Below are 21,483 nucleotides of genomic sequence, written 5' to 3'. Positions count from 1 at the left end.
AAACAATTTTTTCATCTGTACACTGATACAGTGCTGGACAGTGGACAGTTGCCGTTGGTCTGCTGGTGTCTGTTGGAGACTTGGAGTCGGAAAGTGGAGACTGGAGCAGTCTGGAATCCGCATATTTAGGAAGCTTCTTCCTTCTCAGATTTTCTCAGATTTGATTGGAGTTATATGAAAATTGTTTTATCATTTTTCTTGCATAGTTATCAAATTCAACAACTCGGCAAGAAGAAGATCATTAGTAGAGTGGATAATGACTATAAATAGCACAAAGCTTAGGGTACCTTTATGACTACAGATAGTACAGAATACACAAGATCTTTTTTTTAATTTACACAGGGCAGGTCGATATGCCCCAGAGGGGCCAGAGACTCGGCAACTCGGTACTCGGCAGGCGCCAGAAAAGAATTTTTTTTTTTTGAACACAGCCCATGGACTCCTAAAACGGTACATAAATAAATTTGATCATTTTGTATTAGCTGCAGAGATGCAGTTGCCCTGTAGCGATTAACGAAGCTTGGTTGATACTTGGCGTATCTTTATACAACATGGAGTCATCCCTGGCCATCAATGAAGACAATGACAAGCAGTCGTCTATCGCTATCAATGAGAAGAAGAGTGAACCTGAAAACGGATACGATCTGTACGAGGAGACTGAGGATGATTCTAGTAAAGAGAAGCCAGGCTTTTTCTACAATGGGCGTGCATGCTGGGGTGGGTTACCCAAGTGGTTGTTCATAATGTTGATAATTGTGGCAGTTATCGGTATAATACTTGCAATAGCCATACCCGTTGGTTTGTATGTGGTGGGGCCAGAGGTGACGCAGTCTGGTGTGGAGGACAGCACCATGACGGCCCAGAATGTACGCATCACTGGGTGGGGCTCAGAGCTAGACTCCTTGGAGAGTGAGATGAGAGCTGATTATGGTGCTATGTTCGGAGCTCTTTGCAATGAGACGTCCTGGGCCACTGACACGGATACATGGATGAACAAGACTTTGAGCGATATGTTCAAGTGTAATAGCATGCTGGGACTGGTCCCCACTTTGATGCCCATGGCTATTCTCGAGGTGCCTATATCGGAACTCACTAACAAGTGGTTTGGAATTTCAGAATGCTCGCGATTTGCACCCAAACACCTGACTATCACGCAGGACGTGTACATCGCTGGACTACCTAGCGTTACGAATGGCCAGATATTGCCTACAACCTTAGACATTGCATACGATGGAAAAGTGTTTGGACGTCTGGCCCTACCGGTTATGAACCTAGAAACGAAGCTGGAGGATGGCACGCGTGTGGTGAAAGATGTTGAGTGTGGACTGCAAGTCACAGATAGACATGTGTTTCTGGCGGCTAATATGAATCTGTTCCCGTTGGTCCCGCTTGTCAGTGGTCAGACCACGTGGACGCAACAGGGGGTGCTGGTGACCGAGATGGATATGCTCGGCACTACAGTGGTGTACAAAGCGCTGGTAGACAATCCCACTATCATCAAAGATGTCTCCTACCACGCCGGACCCTTCGCAACGAAACATCATGATCTGTGGGACATCAGCATTGATGATCCGCATGAGATGATCATGTGCGTAGTCGGTGGTATGCTGCCTGGGCTGGTTAGTAGTATTGCTGCCCCTGTGCCTTCAGGTGCCGAGCCGACTGAGGCTTCCAGTGCCGGTGGTCTTGGCGCAGCAAGAAAACGTAGAGATGGAGGAGACGGCCCACAATACTGGATACCCAACTACTACCAAGACGCTCGAAAGGATGCAGGTACAGGTCACAGTAAGGGAGCTGCAAGCTCGCGAAGTGATCTTCCGACGAATGTGACTTGTCCGGGCGATGAGAATCCGCAGGGTATTCTTTCTAATCTGATGAAGATGTTTGGAATGGTTGACGATCAGGAAACACACGTGAATCCTGCAGCTGAATTCACACCCACACCCACGCCCATACCGGCGTTGGATTATTTTGTGCAGTGCAATATGACTAAGGCCGGCGACTGTGGGTTCGATACGATGGAGGCAAATCCTGATGGAAAGCTAGGATATTTCGTATACCCGAATGCGGTGTACGGGAAGCACACACGATGTGGAAAGAAGCTTAAGGATGGCATTGAGGCGCCCTACGGATTCACGGTGCAACCTGGGACTATTAACAGGCAAAAAGTGTTATACTATTTCCAAGGTGGCGGTGCGTGCTGGGAAAGTGTATTGCAGGATTTGCCTGTCGTGGGCTCGTTACTGGGTACCCAGGCTCTAAATGTTTTTCTTTGTTCAATTGAAGCAAACCCTCATAATGGCGGTGTTTTCAGTGACCACAACACGAACGAGCTTAATCCGTACTACGGATGGACCATCATTCAGATATCATACTGTACCGGTAAGTGTCATAATTTCATTATTTTCGTCACGACAAGCATACATTTATGTATTTTGGAGGTAGTATCGGCAAATTTACAATTCATTTGTTTTATGGTAATTTCATAATTTCGTATACATATGTGCCTCTATATGAAATACAGTCAAAAACGTATTTGGATATATATCAGTATACGTATATACATGTAACCCCGCACACCTGTACACGTAACTAGTATGACTGAAATGGATATAAGGTATATATGAATATGAATATATATATATATATGTATATATAAATTCAAATTTGTGTAGCTGCATATCTTTCTATCTAAGTATATATTTGTATACATATATGTGTGTGTGTGTGTTTATGTATATATATATATATATAATAGTGTGTATATGAATACGTGTGAATTTTTATTAAAGATACACACATGTATGTATATATATTTTTGTGTGTGGATGTAGATGTAGATGCATATATATTTATCTATATCTATATACCTGCATTAATATTTGTAGATATGTTTATATTTATTTATATATAGATATATTCATATATATATATATATATAAATATATGTATATATATATATACGTATAGATATATATATTCATATATATTTATATTTACAAACATGTACTCATATATTTATATACATATATATATATATATATATGTACATACATTTGTGTGTGTATATATGAGTATATATATATCTTTATATATAATGTATGTTTGTATGCATACATATTAGTACTAGTTTATATGTTTAAATGCAGGTATAACTTATGTATATATATATATACATATATATGTATGTATATTATATATATAGGTTTATAGTTTTTTTGTATTGGTATTTGTATTTGTATTCATTTCTGAATGTTTATGCGTGAGTCGTGTGTGTGTGATTGTACATATGTCAATATGTATATGAAAGTCATGTACATTCACACTCACTTACACATGTATATTTGTATGGCGATATATTGTGAATGGATCTGTACGTATGTGTATCTGCGTATTTTTATCCTTACATTCGAGTATATATACACACGTATATGAATATGTACGTATATATATATATATATATATATGGTTTATACATTGGAATACGAGGTGTATATTGTTTTTCACATTCTATCTAGTCACAGACACTCATATAGACTATACTGACATAAACGCATATTACGTTGTGTTTTTATCGGAATTTATACAACTGACGTTGTGTACTCGAGACATATATTAGGATATATATCCGCATCATAATTTAGATTGACTCAATTGATATTGGAGATTTGGGTTCAGTTCAAGCATTTCGTTCCGAATCTCTTTGTCTGCAAGGCTATTTCCATAACGGTTTCCATGGCGTTCGAACATTCTCGCCTTAATATACTTGGCCAGTTTTTTTTTCTCGAAATTGTTAGATTGCGGCACCTTGTTAAAGATTCCCCTTCTATTTCATTACCGCTAGGTGACGTACATGGAGGCGATGCGCACGACGATGACGTAAAAGTGGCAATCATGGACCTCAACACGCATTTCTTCAGATCGGGGTACAACAACACCATGTCCACGAATGCATGGATTGACGAGAATATCGAGTCCACGGCTCTTGCGCCCGAGAAGTTCGGTCTGGGCGGTTGCAGTGCTGGTGCTCTTGGCACACAAATCTGGGAACCGTACCTGACAAAGAAATACGGCTTGAGCAGTGCCAACAGTCACATCTTCGTCGAGAGTTACCTGGGAATCTTCCCCGAGCAAGAGGCGGACGCTGTACAGAGCAAATTCGAATTCAAAGTTAGCATGGTGCAGGAGGCTGACACGGGTAATGTGAAGTGCTACAATCATACGACCAAGGCCAACGTGACATCCAACCCCACCACATACGTGGGTGAAGTAATCCAGGATGACTGGGGCATGTGTGAGTTGGAGATTATGGACTTTGAGGATGGTGATGGTTTCAAACAGGCCTGCGATGATAAGACCATAGGCGTCGAGGACTGGCTACTCTCCAATGTAAAGAAAACCAAACTGAGACGTGCATATGTCAACTCAAAGGCCGATTTAGTCCAGCGTATGTTTGCCGCTGTGATCTACGCACTGGGAGGTGCTGGTACGAAAGGCGCCAAAACCGAGCCGCACGGTTCATATGTTTCCTCAATGCAAGACCTGAATATGCCTTTTGGCGGCCACAGACTGGAACAGGTGAACGGCACTGATTTTTGTACCTCCGTGAGTATGGCTGATGGTATGTGCTCCGAGATGGCATCTTGCTTCGACCTTAACGTTACCGAGTCTACCGCAAAGGAGACTCCAGTGTACTGGGAAGACTTTGCGCTCAACGGGTACTCCACTTTCCTGGGCAAGGAAGTGCCCATGATTCTGATTGGAATGCTGCAGAAAATTGGACCACTTGGTTCGTTTGAGCCCATTGTCCGCGATATCGGTGTCGATCTGCTCAACGGATTGTCGTACTGGATGATGGGTGACGGGTTCACCGGAGAAGGTAACTACTGGAACCGTGCTAGTAAGGTTCTGACAGATTATCGTTCGGCGCTTGGTAAGGATGCCTCTTGGTTCGTAACCTCCGATCAGCAGCATTGCTACCTGCCTTACCCACAATTCTACGAATGGAACGTGGAAGGCAAATACTTGCACGAGTACCTCAAAGAGTTTGTTAGCAGTGATAGTGCTCCTGAGCCAGTGTGTGCGAATGAGGGATGTTCGCTTCCATGTCCAATCGATCCATTGGCGTAAGGTGATAGGTTCTTGGTAATCAAAATATATAATAGTAGGTAAAGCGACCTTATAAGCGTATCAAAGCGTGTATGAGTCGAAATTTTGAGCACGTAGCTCAAATCCGTAGCGCACCAACATTCAATACATAATCGTGTGTGTCAGGTCGTCTGCATCTTCTCGGGATGTAGGATGGCCACAATAGAAATTAAATAGTATATGAGCATTTTACATGCATAGTGTATTAAGCCGTTTGTATCTCCTCCGGAAGTAGCACGGCCACGTACCAATAAACCGATTTTAAAAAGAAAAAGCCAATCCCTCGATAATTATTTCTCCAAACCTTTACGACCCTATATCGTTTTCGCGAAAGTAAGAATGGGCGGTGAACGTGAATAAAGCTCCTGCTATTTAAGTACGTGTGTATTATTGCAACAAATATTCCATCAAGGTCACAAAAACAGGAAAGCTAAGCTAAAATGGTTTCGCTAAAGCAAGAACGTTCTGCGGCTCAAGAGAATTTTTTTTTTCTCTTTGACTCCCATTTCATGCCTGCAGGCGGTTTCCACGATGAAGCTATTATTGTTTTAATGACAACATTTGAAGAAACTACCGGCCCAGACAATCTTACCCGGAACACAGTACAACTTTGAAGCTTAAACGTGTTTATTCTCAACCTTCCTAGTCTATAGCGAGGAAGTGCAATGCGACTGCTGAAACGATCAAATGTATTTTGTTTCGCCGCCATCGGATGGAGGCCTGTACTACTCCTTCATAATGCATACGTTAAGCCTGTATTGTATACAATCTTAAAAATATGTGGCTCAAGCTTGCCCCAAAAGGTTACCTTTAGTCACGAAAGTTTCTATTACCCTTGTAATCTCTCTCTCTCCTCCGATCCCTATTTCTATCCCTGCTTCTGCTTCGGCTGCGGCTTCTGCTACGGCTACTGTGCCTCTTCCGGTCATGCGACCGCCGGTCTCGATCTGCAGACCTACCGCGTCCTCTCTCAGAAGAATATCGGCGCTCGCGGTCTCTCCTGTCCTTAGAAGTTCGACGACTCCGATCTCTAGACCCGCTGCGACGTCTATCCCTGTCTCTATCTCTTCGTGTACTGCTTCGGTCTCTATCTCCATTTCTCCTGAAGCTATCATCATCCCTATCTCTGCGTGAAGAGCTTTTGTCTCGCTCTCTGCGTGGACTTTCCCGGTGGTCGTCTCGAGAACCTCGCCTGCTCCGAGACACCTCATCTCGAGACTTGCGTTTGGGACCGTCGCGATCAGCGCTCCGGCTACGGCTATGGCCACGTTGCGTAGAAGTGTCTATAACGAAAGCATTGGGATCGAGCGGCAATCAGTAAATATTGTGAACACACAGACACAAGATACAAGCCCTCTAGCTAGATGGGAGGAACTGAACTCCATCCATTACCTAAAGAGAATGTCTCGAATATCGTTCACAAATACGGCGGAGACATTACTTCTACTGCAGACCCGTTATTAGCTTGTGGAGAAATATTGGTTGTTTTGAGTATACTCACCTTTGATAGAAGTTGCAATAGTCTTCGCTTCAGGAATTTCTAATTCATAATTACTCATGTCTTCATCGCCATCATCATCGTCGCCTGTACGTTAGTGTAGGAGAAGTCTGAGGTCTCCGTAGAACCCGTTTTCGACAATGTACAACAAAAATGTGGATGAGAGAACGATGCATGCGTGCGGTACGAACGGCTTTGTCTTCGGACGACCACAAAATCAGAAGGAAAAATTCGACTCAAAATTTATAATCAGTAAATGGAGTACGAAACATATGGGAATAGATACCGGTACCACAAGTTTGCACGGAAAAATCTATGTGAAGGACAATCATGCCATCCAACATCTCAAATAAGAAATCAGCCATATATACTTACTGGCACCCAGATCGTATTTGCTGGCGTCACCTTCATCTTCCTCGTCTGATAGAAGATATGCGAATTGAAAGGGATTTGAGCTCGAAAGTTGATCGGATGCTAAATAGTGCTTTCACTATATTTATACGTGGGAAACAAAATTGAGGCAAAGATTTGTGAAACCATCCTGATTCACAATGAAGTTAACTTGGCCGCGATACTGAACCGCTCCCAGTACACAATCCTCACAATTTGCATGTCAGGTGGCAAAACTAATACATGGGCACATACCTTCTTCTAAATCGTATTTATCCAACTCCTCCTTGCCATCTTCTTCATCAACCTCGAGCTGAGCGGTGGTCGTTGACTTCGACATTGTTTTGCTCTGTAGTGCAATTATATGAGATAATCGAACTCATTAGATTGCTTCTAGCTCAGAAAACCCCAGAAGATGTACGGTTATATTTAATGAACAGCTCCCAATCCCTAGTGATATTAAGCACATCAATTACTGATGATATACAGAATAACCTGTCGAAATAAAAACCACTCAAGTGAAGACAACTTGTCTATAGAAAGTACATGATAGTTCTTTATTTAGTGCCTGACGGTCAATTGTAACATATACAAAGGAGAGTCGAGAACAAGGATAGCATTACATACATTCGTTCGTATCCACATCTACTGGGGTCGAAGCCATGTCACGTAATATACAGGCACAAACACACCCAATCCTTACCTTTTTCTTTTTCCTACGGCCAAACTCGTCGAATTCATCGTCTGTCTCCACTCTTTCGTGGTATTCGATGCCTTCTCTTTCATTGAAACCCCCACCAAGACCACCTCTATCCTCAGTCTGGTGATAAACAATATATCAATTGGCATCATGATCGAGTATATATTACCAAGTCACATTCCAAAGGACAATTGACACTTGTATAATACATTTACTACCATCATTATTGTAGAAAGCCATATGTACGTATCACGATTCGGTTAGATACAAGATACAACAGAAAATACGAGATAAAACAGAAAAGAGAACAAACAAACAAAAAATGATCTGTATACTCAATTTACCTTTGGCCATCAAAGAATGTCAACAATAATATGAAATGCGAAAACGAGAGAAAGATTCCGTTGGTTTGCGGCTACAAATATATAGTCCGAATCAGTATCAAAACGGTCAAACTGAGATACACTTCTAGGCGATAGTTACATCACACACCTTGCCATCGCGTGTATGATTACAGACATTACATGTCGCTCTCTTTGACCAATTGATATTGCTGCACCTGCATTGTATTGAAAAGTAGCGGTTTCATCGAAAAGAAGTGCTATCATGTTTACTAGACCGCGCGTCTATATACGGCCGACAAGTTATGCCAACGTAAGTGAAGCGCTGATATAGTGCCAAACATTTAATGGACTATAGCAGCAACGAAAGGATAAGAGTATCCTAAAGGATCCTAAAGGAAGAACATTACACAGCATTGACGTAGACTCTGGTAACCGGGCATGTGAATTGATTAATAAAATTTCTGTCGAATCAGTCATATGCAAATATATATATACATACGTATATATATGTATATATATATATATATATATATATATATATATATATATATATATATATATATATATATATATATATGTGTGTGTGTGTGTGTGTGTGTGTGTGTGTATATACATCGCGAAAGTACGCACAAATACAAGGAAAATCATGCTATTATTAGCACTATTTGTCTTGTGTAGTAGTCCCAGAACTCTATGTCACATAATCGCGCGCTTTATGTTAATACAACAGAACATGTTGGAGAGTAAGAGTTTCTCCCAGCATAATACGTACATCGGGCACTGCCAGTCCGCTGAGCTAAACAATCCTTTCGTTCCCTTCGCAAACTTTTCACCGATCGAGTGCTTGCTTGTGCTCACTGTGGCGTCGGCTGGTTTTTTGGTGTTGCATTTGTTACACTCAGTTCGACGGGCAAAATTGATATTCCCACACCTGAAGGGGCAAACGTATGTGCATACGTAGACAGAGTATATTGAAAAAGAACGATCTTAAAAAGGAAATAAAAGAGTGAAATTGTCTGTGTTTCAAATCCATCAGCTAAGAAAACTCTTGTGTATATGATCTCTTGGCTCCATGTTTGATATTTGATCAAAATACATACATGAGCATATGTATGTAGTGATATACTGCACTTATGTGAATAGACGGTGACTGAGTCACACTCGTTTCTGGCGACTGAAGGTTTGTAAAACATAAGTTTCCTGTTCTCGAATAAAACTTAGCTGGGGGACTTCAAAACATGAATATGGCATGTATTCCACTGATATATAGATACGGTTGAAACCGAAGCAACATTCTAGCAAGATTCTTGTGAGAAGCTATCCGTCATAGTGATTTTCACAGCACTGGTTCATTTTATATGGGGTTCATGATAGTGAAATGGTGCACTAATTGACTGCTCCTATATGAACTGCTACGTACGCACTATCGCTGCAAATCCAGGACCCTGGTTCGTCTGGTGGTCTGCCCATGATGCAAGTTTGGTGGTGTCAAAAAGATTGTACTTAATTCCGTGAATATATGAGAATGTACTGAATTGTCACATTCGTGCATATATTACATATATTTATACATTTTTTGTTATCAGACAGAGACGATTCAGACGAATCTATTACATTCTATCTTGCACTTATGTTTTCATTTTTGATTCGAGTCGTAAAAAACACCAAGAATAAGGCGCCTGGACCTGGGGCGTGGGACTGGACCGCTGGGGCCCTGGGCCTAGAGCAGGGGCTGCGGCGGCTTGGGCCATCCGTTACATACATACTTCTTTTTTTTCTTCTTTGAAAACAAAAACAAAAACAAAATCAATATAAAAATAGGTGTAGAAAAGACCACGTGAACGGTAAACTTGAACCGTTTATTCTGACAGCAACACCATATCGACACCCTGGGCCCTGGGCCCTGGGCCCTGGAGACTGGAGACTGGAGATTGTAAATTTCCTGAAAGACAATATACTTTATAATTGCTTTGTTTTTTTGGTTTGTTTTTGTTTATTTTTTAAAAACAAATAAACCCAAAATTAACAAATACATATGATACATAAATACATAAATATACCGAACATCTGCCTTGGAACCACTTTGCGCCAAAACCAGACAGTCCACGCCCAACGCCTCACTGCTCACGCCCACGACCACGGGCAATGACTCATAACTATAAGTTATGACATGAGTGTTGACAGTTGAATCATGAGTCATCAGTCATGACTAAATTGTTAGTTTTTGTTTTAAAAAACCAAAAAAAAACAAAGAGGACCACTGGACCAGGCAGCTTTTGTTTTGGTCTTCACTCTCTCTGTCTCTCGTCAGTCATCAGAGACTCGAGAGTGACTACAGACTCATCACTCTGGATGAAGAGCAAAGGGTCTCGGGTCTCCCTTTTTGAGACCCCCACAGCCACTTCTTGTGTGCACCTGTGTGCCCCTCTTGTGTGGCCCTGTGAGGCTGTCTATGCCTCTATAAATATAGTTGGTGAGTTCAAGAGTTGTCCTCGGCGGGCGCTAGCGTAAAACGGACTACTTTTTCTTATGTTATAAGGTCTTCTCTTGGTTTCGTTACCGGACATGTCTTCTAGATTTTAAAATGTGAAGAAATCGTTTTCAACTGTAATTTCATACGAATTGCTCTACTAGGCCTCTCTAGAGTAGCGCCCTGGGACACGACAGCCTGGAGTTCTGGACTCCGAACCGACGACCCTTCCCTCTTGCAGATAATTTTCTATCTATATTTAACACAGTTATCGAGCTGTTATTTCAAAATAGAGGAGATAAATATTGTTTTTTTTTATGGAAGCCGGAAGCCGGAAGCCGGAAGGTCGATAAATAAAAATAACCATAGCCTTCAACTTCACAGTGATGATGAGTCTCTAAAATAATACTGTACGTAAAATTCATATTTGTTTGTTTGTTTGTATGTTTTTTTGTTTTTGTTAGAGAAACAAAACAAAACAAAAAGAATGTAAATAGATAAAAATTGTCAACAAAATCACGGACGCCGCGGGACGCGGGACGTCGGACTTCTATTTTAAATTTGTTTCTTTTTTTGAAAAATAATTTGTTTTTAAAAAACCACCCCCCAAAAGACCAATACGAAATTATTTTCATATGGTGCCTGACGACCACCTTACATTTCAAACTTCTAAAATCTTCCTCCGTCAAAAGTGAAAATACTTACATGTTTTTCAATTTAGAAGGCTATGTATGAAATACGATTATAATGTCTTTCAACACGTGTACGTACGACGTACGTATGTATAAAATATCAAAGACCTTTTTCTTTCTATTTCGAATCAATCTTTATATAAATCAACCTGAATCGAATGTAAGTTAAGTATCGTGACCTACCGGACAGTTGTAGACCATATTAGAGGCTTTTATAGAAGCACCATCACAAGTCAATGACTATGTGCCATAATATTATGCAGTATGTAAGTGGCATATTCCGCAATACGAGTATGGAGTCCAACATCTATGGTCAAAGCAATTCCTCATATTGGTTTCTAATGAAGCTATTCTATAAGAAAGTGATATTCCTGATTCCGAGTCGGACTGCCTATCAAATTAGGTCAAAGTCTTGTCTTTGTTGGTCATTTTAGAAAGTATATATATACAAACTCAGTATCTCACACACACTCTCACACTCACTCACTCACTCACACTCACTCACTCACTCACACTCTCACACTCACTCACTCACCCACGGAAAGTCCACACTGGATGAACTATTAATAGTAACAATAGTATGATTTTTATAAATTATATATATATAAATATATAAAATATTTGAATAAGAAAAATGGAATTCCTTTAAATAGAAGGATGCAAAAGAAACTGGGTGAAGCGAATTTTTATTATTTAGCGAAGTCAGTTGACACTGCTGGACAATTTCAAGTTGGGGACTTGGGAGTTGGGGCCTGGGCCCTGGGGCCCTGGGGCCCTGGAGGCTGGGACCCTGGAGGCTGGGGCAGTAGGATACTTGTTGAGACTTGAGAGACTAAAATTGAATACATATATTTTTTTAAATACAGAAAAAAACTATATATACATTTGTACAATTTAGAAGGCTATGATACAAACATTGGTAAAAATATGATAAATACATGTATTTATTATTATTCTTTTTTCAAAAATAGTATTGCCTGAACTCTGAACAGTCTGAATTTCTGAAGCAGTGAAGTCTGATGCCGAACTACTGAAGTCTATTTATTTATTATACTGATCGCCAAACGGGCTGGCCTGGAACCTACTGGAGCCTGCCGGCCTGGGCCCTGGGTTGGAGGCTGGAGCCCTGGACTCTGGGGAGGGCTGTTGAAGTTTTGTATTTATGTGTGATCAGTTGGTCACCTGCTCAGGCTGCTGCCTGCTGGGTCCCCGCCTCCCCTCCTCCCCGGTCTTCTTGGTCACCCGTCTCTGAGTCTCACCACCCTTTATAAATCAATATTTATTTAGGCCTGAGCAGGCTGAGGCTCTGAGACTGAGGCGTTGAGCAGTTGCGCTCACTTGCGCCGGCACTTTTTATTTATTTATTATTATTTTATAAAATGTGATTGTGGGTTTTAATTCAAGAAAACATATAACTGTTCTACTCTAAGAAGAAGACACCACTTCTCTCTGTCTTCCAGCATCACACTCTCACACTTTCACACCCGGCACTCACATAAACGCGCAACATCGATATGGGTGCACGCTATGCTGGCAGCACCGATATGGAAAATATGCATTTAAAGAGTCCGGGACCTGAGCAAGATCATGTATACAATGGAGATGATGTTCATGATACTATTTCACGACACGACGCAAGGATGGGCCCTGGTAACACCTCTCCTAAAAGGAGTGCTTATTCTTCTATTTATGCGTCCGCTACAAACGAGCCAGTAAAGGCAAAAGTACAGGTATATGACAATACAAATGAATACACACGGATGCACCCTCCCGAATTCAAAGCACATCAGACCGCGTCAGAAGCTGAGATCAGTTCGTTGGAATTTGGTAGAGCCGGCCAGCGAGATGGTGACCCTGATAACGAACGAAACACTTCAGGCAATGCAAGGGGTGAATATGGCAACGATACAGGTACTAACGCAAATGCGTCTGAACCAGCTATCGAGTTACAATCACACAGAAGCTCTAAATTCGGTCACTCCGAGGAGACGGTGAATGCACTATTGGCCATGGGGTCTGAGCGTCGGTCACCACGTGAGCAACTAGAAGTTCGAGGTCAACGTCGCAACACGTACACACGTCCGCATACACAAGACCACTATCACCACTATCACCGTACACAGGTGCAACACTATGGTGGAGAACCGGAACAGGATATGCAGCTTGACCAGGTATACCCACAAGTAAGAAATAGGCAGGTATCGCCACAAGAAAGTAGACAGGGTCAACGGGATGCTAGCAGGAGCCAAACACACCAGCATTTTGAACGAGGTATGGAAGACCGTTATGACCTCTATTCTACTCGAACTCATGCGCAACAACATAGCGGGGAACCAGAACAGCGTATCCGGGCTGCCACGCCAACGCAAGATCCTATTGTCGGCGGCACACGAAACGATGGGCATGACACAAACACCCATAACACTATTACAGGTAATAAGGACCCTGTGCCTAGCAAGTACCCAGTTTGGGAGCAACCCAGATACACGCACGAAGGTGACAGGGTCGCGCACGATAGAGAGTACATGGACGTAGACTCTTCACTGCCTAGAACGTCTTACACACACCGGAATGAACCAGACCAGAGTCACCCACGAGGAGAGTCGCAGATGCAAAGAGATGAATCACCAGGCAGTGGCCGAACTTATGCGACAGGGAACAGGCCAACTGGGTATAGACCCTGGGATGGTAGACATATGGCTGAGCGTGTGCATGAGGATGTTCGTGAGGAGAAGAGGCATGACAGTGCATATAATCACCTCGACGCAGACATGGGCAAGCATTTTAGACCAGGTCAGATGGGTAGACACCCGGGTGAGATGTACAGGGAACCACATCACATGGATGACAATGGGAGACCTTGGCCGCCACGAAGAGCAACTGACGGGGAAATACCAAGATATGAATCAGGCGGCTATAGGGATAGTGATGTGAATGGTAGCGGTAGGGGTAGAGGTTTTGTGCATGACGGGGCCGGTGAGATAGATCGTAGTATGCAACGAGGTTATGATAGTGAATTTGTACAACAGCAAACACCAAATGTTGCACAGCAACACCCACACCCTCATGAACAGCAACGACAGCAGAGAACTCCACACCAACGTCCACGCACGGATGGTCATGCGCAACACCCGTATGAAAGTTACAGCAATATGGCGGGTGATAGTGGCCCTGATTCGAATAACCAGATCCCCCCTAATGAAACTGGGTATGCGAGAAGTAACAGTCGCTTAGCTGGACCTCACGACAGCGAAGATGTCAACTCAGGACTATCAAATGAAGCGTTCGGTCGCCAAGGTGACGAGGCGAGTTGGCCGGAGCGACGAGGTAGTGGTTGGCAAAATATGCGAGGTGGATACCATCGGGAATACAACCGACACCAGCCGTACACGAACCAAGCTCACATGAGATCTGTACCGAATACACGCCAGAGTGGTAGCACAAGCATGGGTGGCATCCGCACAAGCATGAGTGGTATGCACAGGCCCGACGGTGGTGGCAACGGACCGAGTGGTTACACTAGCATTGCCAATACACATCGGAATGGTAACGATGGTGACAACCACAGCCCTGGCGCCCCCCATACCAGAATGAGTACCACGCGTGGGTTCAGCCATCCGCCACAGAATGTCGCGGAGGGTGGTGTGAACGGCCGAGGTAGTGCAAGTGGTGTGCACGGAGTCATGAATGACTCGCACAGTGGTAGTCGTGGCAGTGTGCAGCACCAGTTTGCTGACCCACAGGGCAATGTGTCTCGGCAGCACTCGCAACCGGGAGGCGCATTTGCTCCTTACGCTGGGTTTCGCGCAATGGGGAGCGGCCCGACATATAACCACGGCTACATGTCACAGACAAGTATGAGTAGGGGCAGTATGCCACCAAGGGCCGGAGAAGGGCCCCGTGTGGAATATGGCAACACCATGCCGGAAACACGAAGAAGTACAGGGCAGGGTCAGGCCTATGCGTCTAAAGGTGGGAACAGTGGTGAGCAAGAGGCGAGAATGAGACGGGACTCGCACCAAGATCCATACCGCTATCCGCAACAACGGCAGTCTTACTCTCAGCCACAGCCGCAGCATCAAAGAGGGAGTATGAGCTATCATCCAAGCGGATATGCCAATGATATGCGACAACGTCAATCATCTATACCAAATCACATAGAGCCAATGCCACCACAGGGACAGCGTAGGCCATCGAGTGTTCTTTATGAACAACAAAATGGCCCGACGTCGCAACGAGCTCCACCCTCACAGCAGCAGAACGCTATACCAGATAGAAAGACTATGCTTGTCACGCCTGCAAAATCGAGAAGATCGCGTCGAGAAAAAACTGAGGATACGGAAGTGATGTCCACTATAGGGGGTGTAACTATTATACTGAAGCCACGCAAGAAGTCTGAGGGTCATACGCCTCGACAAGCACGATGCACTCACTGTGGTACCACCGAAACAACCACTTGGCGCAGACAGAACGGAGACGTTGTGTGTAATGCGTGTGGGCTATACTACAAGACGAAGGGTATGATCAGACCTTTGTCTGTACAGAGAGCGGTGAATAGAGGCAGTAAGAACAGACGAACGCAGTATTCCGCGGCTAACGATCCGAATCTGATGAAGGGATCAGCTTCGGGTGCTAGGCAATCGGATGAAATGGATAGAGACGTGGAGCTCAAAGACGGGGGTACCCAGAAGGCAGGAAGTAGAAGCAGTAAGAGCATTAACAAGTCCAAGCTTCCCAAGAACAACAAAGCTGTCTGTGCACATTGTGATGCGACTGATACGACCCTGTGGCGACATATCAACAACGAGGTTGTGTGCAACCCGTGTGGACTGTACTATGGCGCTTGGGGGTGCGTGCGACCACCTTCCGCAAAGCGGAGACGTAATAGCCGGCCCAGTAAATCCGACGTCAGCGACATGGACAAAGGCGGCTCAGCCGATAATAGTGACTCCTTTTCTCAGACCAAATCAATGGTTCTGGATAAGAATGACGATAACAAAGCGGACAGTCTAAGTAGAAGTGTCACACCAGTTGATCTGAACTCCGTGACTGCCCAGCAAAGAGCCCCTAGCCATCCATTACCATATGCGAGCTGCAATGCGACTTCGTCGCCGACATCCGTATCAGCTGACCCCTCGGCCACGCCTCCTGCGGTGGGCGGCAGACGCAGTACACCAGTAGAGAGACACAGTACAAAAGATGATATTTGTGCGGATCGTATTCAATCAAGGTCGCCAAACAGGCCATCGGAGGAGCCTGTGAAGACTTCAGAGCCATCGCGGCCCCTAGAAGCAATGTCATAATCGTTTCTAGCTCCGAAGCCAAATCAAGTTTGTACAAGGCTGCGCTAGATTTTTAGGGTACTGCCCGTGTGCGGTTGATCACGGATTTCCCGTGAGAGACGAGCTCTGACTTGGGGTAATTGTGTGTGGAGTAACATGAACGACAGTCAGGCGATCGCCTGAACCATGTACAGGAAAACGAACAAGCTATCTGTACGAAAAATTCTGGCCTATATCGAATTTTTAATATATCTAATGGGCAGGCCCTTAGTAGTAGTATTTATAAATATAAAGATACGAATGCATTGCAACCAATAGCGCCAATTCGATTTCAAATTGATTATTTCAAGTCTTTGAGGCGCTTCGACTTGACGGGCCCGGAAAGTCATGTCAAAGAGAGCGGTCGATTGTTTTATTATTTTTCCGGTTCACTATTAGAACTAAGTTGATTGACAAGCTAGTGGTTGAACCCCCTCGCACGAACGAGTTGTTCATTTCAAATGTTGTGCCCTGTTTGTGACCCGATGAGATTCTGTAACATGTTTAACTCGCTTTAAAGCTGCAAGAAATAGCATGCAATTGGTCTCTCAGAATCGCGGCAATGCACTCTTTCATTGGAACTCAGACGCCGGATGGCTTAGGATTTGCATATTGGCAGGTTGAATAATATCGCAAAGCCAGTATTTACTGGTGCCAGGGGGTATGTGCGTAGTTTCCTTCTTTGCGAAATTGCAGTATAGAAATATACAATCATGGGTAAATCTCGGGGTACCCCACATAGGCACCGCTATAGGAAGCAACTGTATGCCGTCAAGTAGTTTCCTAAAACTAGTGAAATTCCGATGTTGTTATGTCACTACAAGGCTTTCATAACGGATGGGCTCATGAAATACCCGATGAAATATATGTCCTACATAGAAACAGCAAACAATGATCAATTAGCGTTTCCTGTCAAATTTTCGGGTTCAACGTGAACTTTGATGGTGATGACGGTTTCTTCACCCTCAGTGACTTTGGAATTTTTTTCCTGCTGCTTCTCAGGCTTTTGGTGTCTTTTGTGCTCTTGCCCGAACTTTTGTGAAGTTTGTCGAATCTTCGACATACTCGACTGTAGACAACAGAATGCAGGAGAATTGCCACGATTAGAATATATTGGTGGTATCATTGCGCCAGATATTATCGAAGTAAAATGACCATTGAAATTTTTCAAGTTATGAAGTGAGAAAATCAAAATATAGGGTTTCATATACATATTCTATTTTGTTATTGTGGAATAAATCAAAAGTACCTCGGCGATGGCTAGAGTCAGTTGTGATTTGACTTGCTTTTGTGTCGACAGAAAATTTCTGAGATCATCTATCTCCCACCTGCATAGTTTTCAGACATAGACATAGAAGTTCACACCGATGTGTTATGAATAACGCTAGTAACGAAGGAAATATTATTGAAGCAAGCAGAAATAGTCTATCCCTGTAAGAATATCTGAAAGCACTCTACCGCAGATGCAAATGTCAAACGCTCATAAGTGCGTATTTCGAGAGGAAATAACGAATTACAATCCCTTCGCGAGCTGCATACCTTAACACCATCACTGGCCCTGAGGTGGTGCACGTGGCAGATGCTTTATCCTGCGAGCTGTCAAGGAACACCATCTCACCCATCCACGAGCCATCATTCAGATAGCCCTAATGGACACAAGAATAAATAATCGTGAAGGTAAGTTGAGGCTTGAGAAATATTTTCAGAAATCCGACACAGAGACTCTAAGTCTGCAGACATGATGAAAGGAATGACTATGACTCAATCGAAAAAGCTTGTAAATTGACCGTGATGTCATCTGGATACATCACTCAAAACGAAATGTCACTTGTTAGTTCGCGGCCCACATCTCAATATATTCCATTGACATAAAAGGGCAAAATATCTACTTACCACTACTTGCTCATCCACACTGACATCTAGAGTGCCTTTATAGATTAGATACAGATTATTATGCACAACGCCCTCCTGTAGCAGCGTCTGTCCACTTTCGACCGTCATCCATTCTCCGTGGTCAAAGAGCCGGCGACACGCTCGTTCCGAAACACCTAATGCGTACGAAACGGGTCTAAAGTTGGAAAGGTGTACGGTACTTGAAGTCTGGTGTTTGCTTGGCCTAACCAGATGCATAGCAAGTCATATTGAGAGCTAAAATGAAAGGTTAAGGACAAGTCGAGCTGCTTAAAAAATAGGCATGTATCCTCCACACTTTGAGATAGACACGATGACAGGATGGTTGTTCCATCCTATGCCGGCCAGCGAGTATTGCCCTATTTTACAATATATTCTAAATTTACCCTCCTGCTAGCGACTGAGTATCGCTGATGCCAAGTACAATTAAAAAATTGTGTAAAGGGTTTAGCACTCATAATGTAATAACAGAACAAATGAATACCAAGATGACTGAGCATGCAATGGTTTGACGCACTATACAAAAAATAAATCATAAGGTCAACTGCGATCGAAAGTACCTTTTGGCATGAAGTGTCGCTCGTATAACTCCCTCTCGGCGGTTGAAAAATCGACAGACTGGCTCTCTAGATACAGTTTGACTATATTGACCAAATTGATGGTGATAAAAAGGAGTGACCTGTGAATACAAATGTAGACGATTAGTTCACGACGAATCAAAAATAAAACAAGTATTGTTCGTGTCATTTCGGTGGTGGACTTGTTCCGAGAAGCTGAGAGACTACGCGCAAAAGCTGCTGATCAGGTGCTAAATCAAGCTAAACTAGAATGCAGAAGTGTAATTGCTAGTATCATCGTGTGCTTGATATGTATCAAGATCAGAGTCCAAGGTAGGCCCAACAAAATATACAAATGTATTTACAATGATTTGAACAGCAACCTAATTACGCTCAAATTTTCATTTTTGAACATACAAATAGGCAATTGTATTGCTGGACAGGTGATAAATATACTTGTGCATTTCGTCAATCACTAATCCTATTCTGAAAACAATGAAGTGCTTGCTACAATTCTTCGCGGTTTGGATCGGAATAGTTTCTTTTGCCAATACACTCAGGTGTATTCACTCAGGTGTAATGAGGAGAACTCCGGCACATTTTACAGTAGAGCAAAGACGTATTTCAATTTGGAAAGAGCCTAAACATTTCATCTTCTAAAACAGAATTATACAAACAACTAAACAATCAAACTGTCGGTCGCGATTTGCATGCTATATATCATGTACATTCGGGATACAACAATGGCTTCGAATGTGATTGAGTGCTGAAACATACCAGCGCATTTGAAGGAACAACGGTTTTGGGTAGCTGATTGCCAAATTTGTCACCCTCATAGATGCACTCACCAGCTGCAGTGCACGCAAACTTGCAATATCTGTCATTGCATATCCAAAAGCGGACACTATTGCAGATCCGTTGATCATTCGGTTCGAGGCCTTCTCCGAAACTGATTTTACCAATAATAGGATGGATTGGCATGCGACCTGAGTTAAACATACAGTCATTGCAATGAAGCTATAATGAAGAATTTATCCTCTCCACTTTCGTAGGCTAAGTATGCGACCCAAGTTAAACATACGGTCATTGTAATGCAGCTATAATGAGGAATTCATCCTCTCCACTTCCGTAGGATGAGTATGCGATTCAAGTTAAATGTGCAGTCATTGCAATGCAGCTATATTCACGAATTTATCCTCTCCACTTTCGTAGGTTAAGATGCGACTTGAGCTAACCATACAGTCATTGTATTGCACAACTATAATGAAGAATTTATCGTCTCCACTTTCATAGGCTAAGTATGCGACGTAGGTTAAACATGTAGTCATTGCAATGCGGCTATATTCAAGAATTTATCCTCTTCACTTCCGTAGGTTAAGATGCGACTTAAGATAACCATACAGTCATAGTAATGAACAATTATGATGAAGAATTTATCCTCTCCACTTTCGTAGGCTAACCAAAATATCTGAAAATGCCAAAATATGCAGCACGTTTGATACAAGATTGTGTCGCGTACAGAAATTGATAATTCAACACACAAGGCTAGTAAACTATTCAGTGGGGTTGGAAGGGGCAGCGCTATTCTCCAGTCGAGACACCTTCACACTGCCAAAAGGAGTAGGTGTTCTCAAAATACTAATTTAGAAAAATCGCACAGAAGGTAGCAAACTACTCTGGTGCACCTATCAGAGGTTTGATGGAGTACAACATACCTAAGGGTCCTGCCCTTCCATCACCTAGGTGAGTGTGATACCACTTCTGTACCACATTCATTTGTAGTGCCTCGTCACCACTAGTCATTTTTGGTCTGCTGTGTAATGCGGTTCTGACGCCCTCTTCCGCCATTCTGGCATTATTTCTACTTGCACTCCAACTCCCCCCAATTCCACCCACGTCTCTCGTTATTCTATGTTTAGATCTCATAACTTCAGGACGCATAATACGTGTGTGTGTTCGCATTTGCGCATGTGCATGCCTTTGTGTTGGCGTACGTATGCGGCTGACTGAGCTAGTTGCTTGAGTTTCTAAATATGATGTCATGCCCGTGAGTGCAAATAGTGCGGCATCAACCCGACTTGGTTGCAAACCTACAGGACGACCAGCATCATTTGTTCTGCGTAGTGTGTTGCCCGATCTCATATATCTTCTAACTGTGAAATTAGGGTTCAAGCATTCATTTATATTCAGCGATCCTCTCCTATGAGTGCGGTAGGTGTACAAGGTATGAAAATAAAATTAGAAATCTGAATTTCGAGAAATTATCAATCACTCACTTGAGCTTGCTCTATTGAAAAAATATGAGCAATACAGCTACTACGAAAAAGTGACATGTAAATCGCATAACTAACGAATACCGCAAACCAAACGTTCAAATTGTACCATTTATATAAATGCACATAGATAAATGTATATATATATATATATATATGTGTGTGTGTGTGTGTGTATA

At 42.9% G+C, this 21,483-nt stretch overlaps 4 protein-coding genes across 4 annotated transcripts; 2 read left to right on the top strand and 2 right to left on the bottom strand.

The window, feature by feature from the left end:
* Positions 1-462: 462 nt before the first annotated feature.
* SARC_10097 (hypothetical protein) lies at positions 463-5,407 on the top strand. The gene is made up of 2 exons (XM_014295872.1): positions 463-2,382; positions 3,845-5,407. The coding sequence occupies exons 1-2, from the start codon at positions 552-554 to the stop codon at positions 5,128-5,130; spliced, it is 3,117 nt and encodes a 1,038-aa protein (XP_014151347.1). The 5' UTR covers positions 463-551; the 3' UTR covers positions 5,131-5,407.
* A 526-nt stretch (positions 5,408-5,933) lies between these two features.
* On the bottom strand, positions 5,934-9,604 carry SARC_10096 (hypothetical protein; the record flags this gene model as incomplete). The annotated part of the gene is made up of 8 exons (XM_014295871.1): positions 9,501-9,604; positions 8,853-9,011; positions 8,229-8,295; positions 7,740-7,856; positions 7,292-7,385; positions 7,022-7,066; positions 6,650-6,733; positions 5,934-6,406 (listed from the first exon to the last, which is right to left on the bottom strand). Exons 1-8 carry the CDS (start codon positions 9,548-9,550, stop codon positions 5,934-5,936), a joined length of 1,089 nt encoding a protein of 362 aa, XP_014151346.1. The 5' UTR covers positions 9,551-9,604.
* A 3,152-nt stretch (positions 9,605-12,756) lies between these two features.
* On the top strand, positions 12,757-16,545 carry SARC_10095 (hypothetical protein; the record flags this gene model as incomplete). The annotated part of the gene is made up of 1 exon (XM_014295870.1): positions 12,757-16,545. The coding sequence occupies one exon, from the start codon at positions 12,757-12,759 to the stop codon at positions 16,543-16,545; it is 3,789 nt and encodes a 1,262-aa protein (XP_014151345.1).
* Positions 16,546-16,923: 378 nt separating this feature from the next.
* SARC_10094 (hypothetical protein) lies at positions 16,924-21,086 on the bottom strand. The gene is made up of 7 exons (XM_014295869.1): positions 20,747-21,086; positions 19,809-19,980; positions 19,035-19,153; positions 18,457-18,611; positions 18,103-18,209; positions 17,813-17,891; positions 16,924-17,632 (listed from the first exon to the last, which is right to left on the bottom strand). The coding sequence occupies exons 1-7, from the start codon at positions 21,072-21,074 to the stop codon at positions 17,459-17,461; spliced, it is 1,134 nt and encodes a 377-aa protein (XP_014151344.1). The 5' UTR covers positions 21,075-21,086; the 3' UTR covers positions 16,924-17,458.
* Between the last annotated feature and the right edge of the window lie 397 nt (positions 21,087-21,483).

The sequence above is a fragment of the Sphaeroforma arctica genome (assembly GCF_001186125.1).
Source record: "Sphaeroforma arctica JP610 unplaced genomic scaffold supercont1.1135, whole genome shotgun sequence".
NCBI classification, from domain to species: Eukaryota; class Ichthyosporea; order Ichthyophonida; genus Sphaeroforma; species Sphaeroforma arctica.
Note: the sequence above shows the minus strand (reverse complement) of the source record. Positions and strands in the feature narration are given on the sequence as shown.

Excerpts from the sequence above, each read along its gene's own strand:
- SARC_10097 (XM_014295872.1), top strand. The coding sequence starts at position 552 with ATGGAGTCATCCCTGGCCATCAATGAAGACAATGACAAGCAGTCGTCT. Across the intron at positions 2,383-3,844 it reads TCAGATATCATACTGTACCG|GTGACGTACATGGAGGCGAT; the intron begins GTAAGTGTCATA and ends CATTACCGCTAG.
- SARC_10094 (XM_014295869.1), bottom strand. The coding sequence starts at position 21,074 with ATGACATCATATTTAGAAACTCAAGCAACTAGCTCAGTCAGCCGCATA. Across the intron at positions 18,612-19,034 it reads GCGACACTTCATGCCAAAAG|GTGTTTCGGAACGAGCGTGT; the intron begins GTACTTTCGATC and ends CGTACGCATTAG. Across the intron at positions 17,892-18,102 it reads GGGCCAGTGATGGTGTTAAG|GTGGGAGATAGATGATCTCA; the intron begins GTATGCAGCTCG and ends AAAACTATGCAG.